The sequence below is a fragment of the Gossypium raimondii genome, chromosome 3 (assembly GCF_025698545.1).
Source record: "Gossypium raimondii isolate GPD5lz chromosome 3, ASM2569854v1, whole genome shotgun sequence".
In the NCBI taxonomy this organism is placed as follows: domain Eukaryota; kingdom Viridiplantae; phylum Streptophyta; class Magnoliopsida; order Malvales; family Malvaceae; genus Gossypium; species Gossypium raimondii.
This window is the reverse complement of record NC_068567.1, coordinates 51,930,457-51,932,306: the sequence shown is the minus strand read 5'-3', so window position 1 is coordinate 51,932,306 and position 1,850 is coordinate 51,930,457. Positions and strand designations below refer to the sequence as shown.

The following is a 1,850-nucleotide window of genomic DNA, read 5'->3' as shown; positions in this document are numbered from 1 at the left end:
TTTATTTTTATTTTTATTTTTGAATTTTGAATTTTGAATTTTATTTTATTTTTAAACTTTTATGATTTTATTTAAAATATGAAGAAAAATAATTTTTACTCTTTTTTTCAAATTTTATGTACTTTTAAAGAGTAAGGACCAAATTCACAAAGAAAATACTAAATATTGAAGACTAAAAAATATTTTACTTTTGACATTAACTTATAGACAGAAAGACCAAAATATTTAAATAAAAAATAAAAACACTTAAAGTCTCAAAATTAAAATATAAAAACTAAATTTTTGATAGATTTAAAAAAAACTATTATGAGATGAAAGGAAATTAAATGATAATAAAATATTCAATAAGAACACATTTAACTCGGGAGAAAATCCTAAACCTGTTAGTGGTCTTAATTAAAAAATTGTGGAGCCTCCATTTACAGTGGAATGTTGGTGAAAATAAAGTATTCATTAAAGTAATGATAATTTTAATTTAATTTAATTATATGTAAATAAATCTCACCTCCAAAATTTAATAACGGCGTTATCTTAAAAAAAACAAAAGCTCTAAACCCTTTTTAGGTTTATATTATGATATAATTATTTAGTCCAAAATTTAAATTTAGAAAAGTCAGCCTTTTATGAAAATATAAAATCAATACAAATAATTTTATGAAAAAGCTCAATCTCACATCATCATCATATACCTCTTTTATTATTATTACCGTTACATGCACTCTTAGTATAAACTGGTTTATTGAATGCTACTTCAACTATGGAACCCTATGGTGAGAAATCAAAATGAAACAACAAATTTATTTATTCACTTATCTTACAACATAGCTATGGCTCCTAAGTTGCAACTTTTTACAGCTAGACTGGACATCCCTCGGCGGTGAAACCCGATACGTCCATCCATACCTCGTTTATGCGCCCAGTGCGATGTTTTGAAGCATTGTACTGTGCAATGCTGTAGTTATAATACAGGTTATTTTCCACTGCTTGCATTAACGCTGGCAAACGTTTTGTTAGGCTTGAAACCAGAGCATCTTTCTCTTTCTCCACGTTGTCATCATTAGCATACCCCGAAAACTTTCTCACCGCAATACACTGACTCTTCCATTTGTCCAACTGCAAATTCAATTCAGCGGAGGGCTGCGGAGGGGACTTGTATTTATATTCTGAAGGCAGGTAATACCTTACGGTATATGAGGAAGACGATGACCCGTGGTGCGAAGGGCTAATGCTGGTTAAGACGGGCTTAGTCATGGAGAAATGGGTGGAGTTAAGGTTTTCCCCATGAAGATACTGATACAACCTGAACCAAAAGCAATAGAGCAAACTTAAGGTGAGAAGTTGATGAACTTCCCAGCTTCAGTAGAGAAAATTATATGGGAATAAAGGAGAGGGAAACCTGTGGAAGCCATCTCTGGTGGAGTTTAGAAAGGAAGTTCCATGGACAGGAGCTGACATCCAGGAGATTTCCTTATATAATCTTATTTCAAAATCAGATTCTAAGTGTACCACACTGTATGATGGGGATTCAAAGGTGTAAGCAGCTGAAAGAACCAACAACTTACCTGCAGTTAGATAATTTATGGTAGCCGCCATTGTCACTACCAAGAGGAGCAACTTCTCCATTTCTTTTTCCTATTTTGCTTGATGTTGTATAAAAAGAGTGGCATAGGTGTGGATTATATAACCAACAAAATATCACTTGAATGTCGGTTTTATCCTTTCTTTTTCGCTGCTATTTCACATTGAACATGTAACAACAATGTCAAAGATAAAAGGCGATGTACATATAAAATAGGCATACTTAAAACTTTTGGATTGTTAACTTATTGCAATAAAATTTGGTTTGTAAG

The 1,850-nt window shown here is 31.8% G+C and overlaps 1 protein-coding gene across 2 annotated transcripts; it reads right to left on the bottom strand.

Moving 5' to 3' along the window:
* Positions 1 to 670: 670 nt before the first annotated feature.
* On the bottom strand, positions 671 to 1,641 carry LOC105794635 (uncharacterized). Of its 2 annotated transcripts, XM_012623904.2 has the most exons (3): positions 1,563 to 1,641; positions 1,397 to 1,448; positions 671 to 1,300 (listed from the first exon to the last, which is right to left on the bottom strand). In XM_012623904.2, exons 1-3 carry the CDS (start codon positions 1,621 to 1,623, stop codon positions 856 to 858), a joined length of 558 nt encoding a protein of 185 aa, XP_012479358.1. In that variant the 5' UTR covers positions 1,624 to 1,641; the 3' UTR covers positions 671 to 855. The 2 variants fall into 2 exon arrangements, with proteins under 2 accessions (XP_012479358.1, XP_012479357.1); XM_012623903.2 differs by having other exon boundaries at positions 1,397 to 1,629.
* Positions 1,642 to 1,850: the final 209 nt, after the last annotated feature.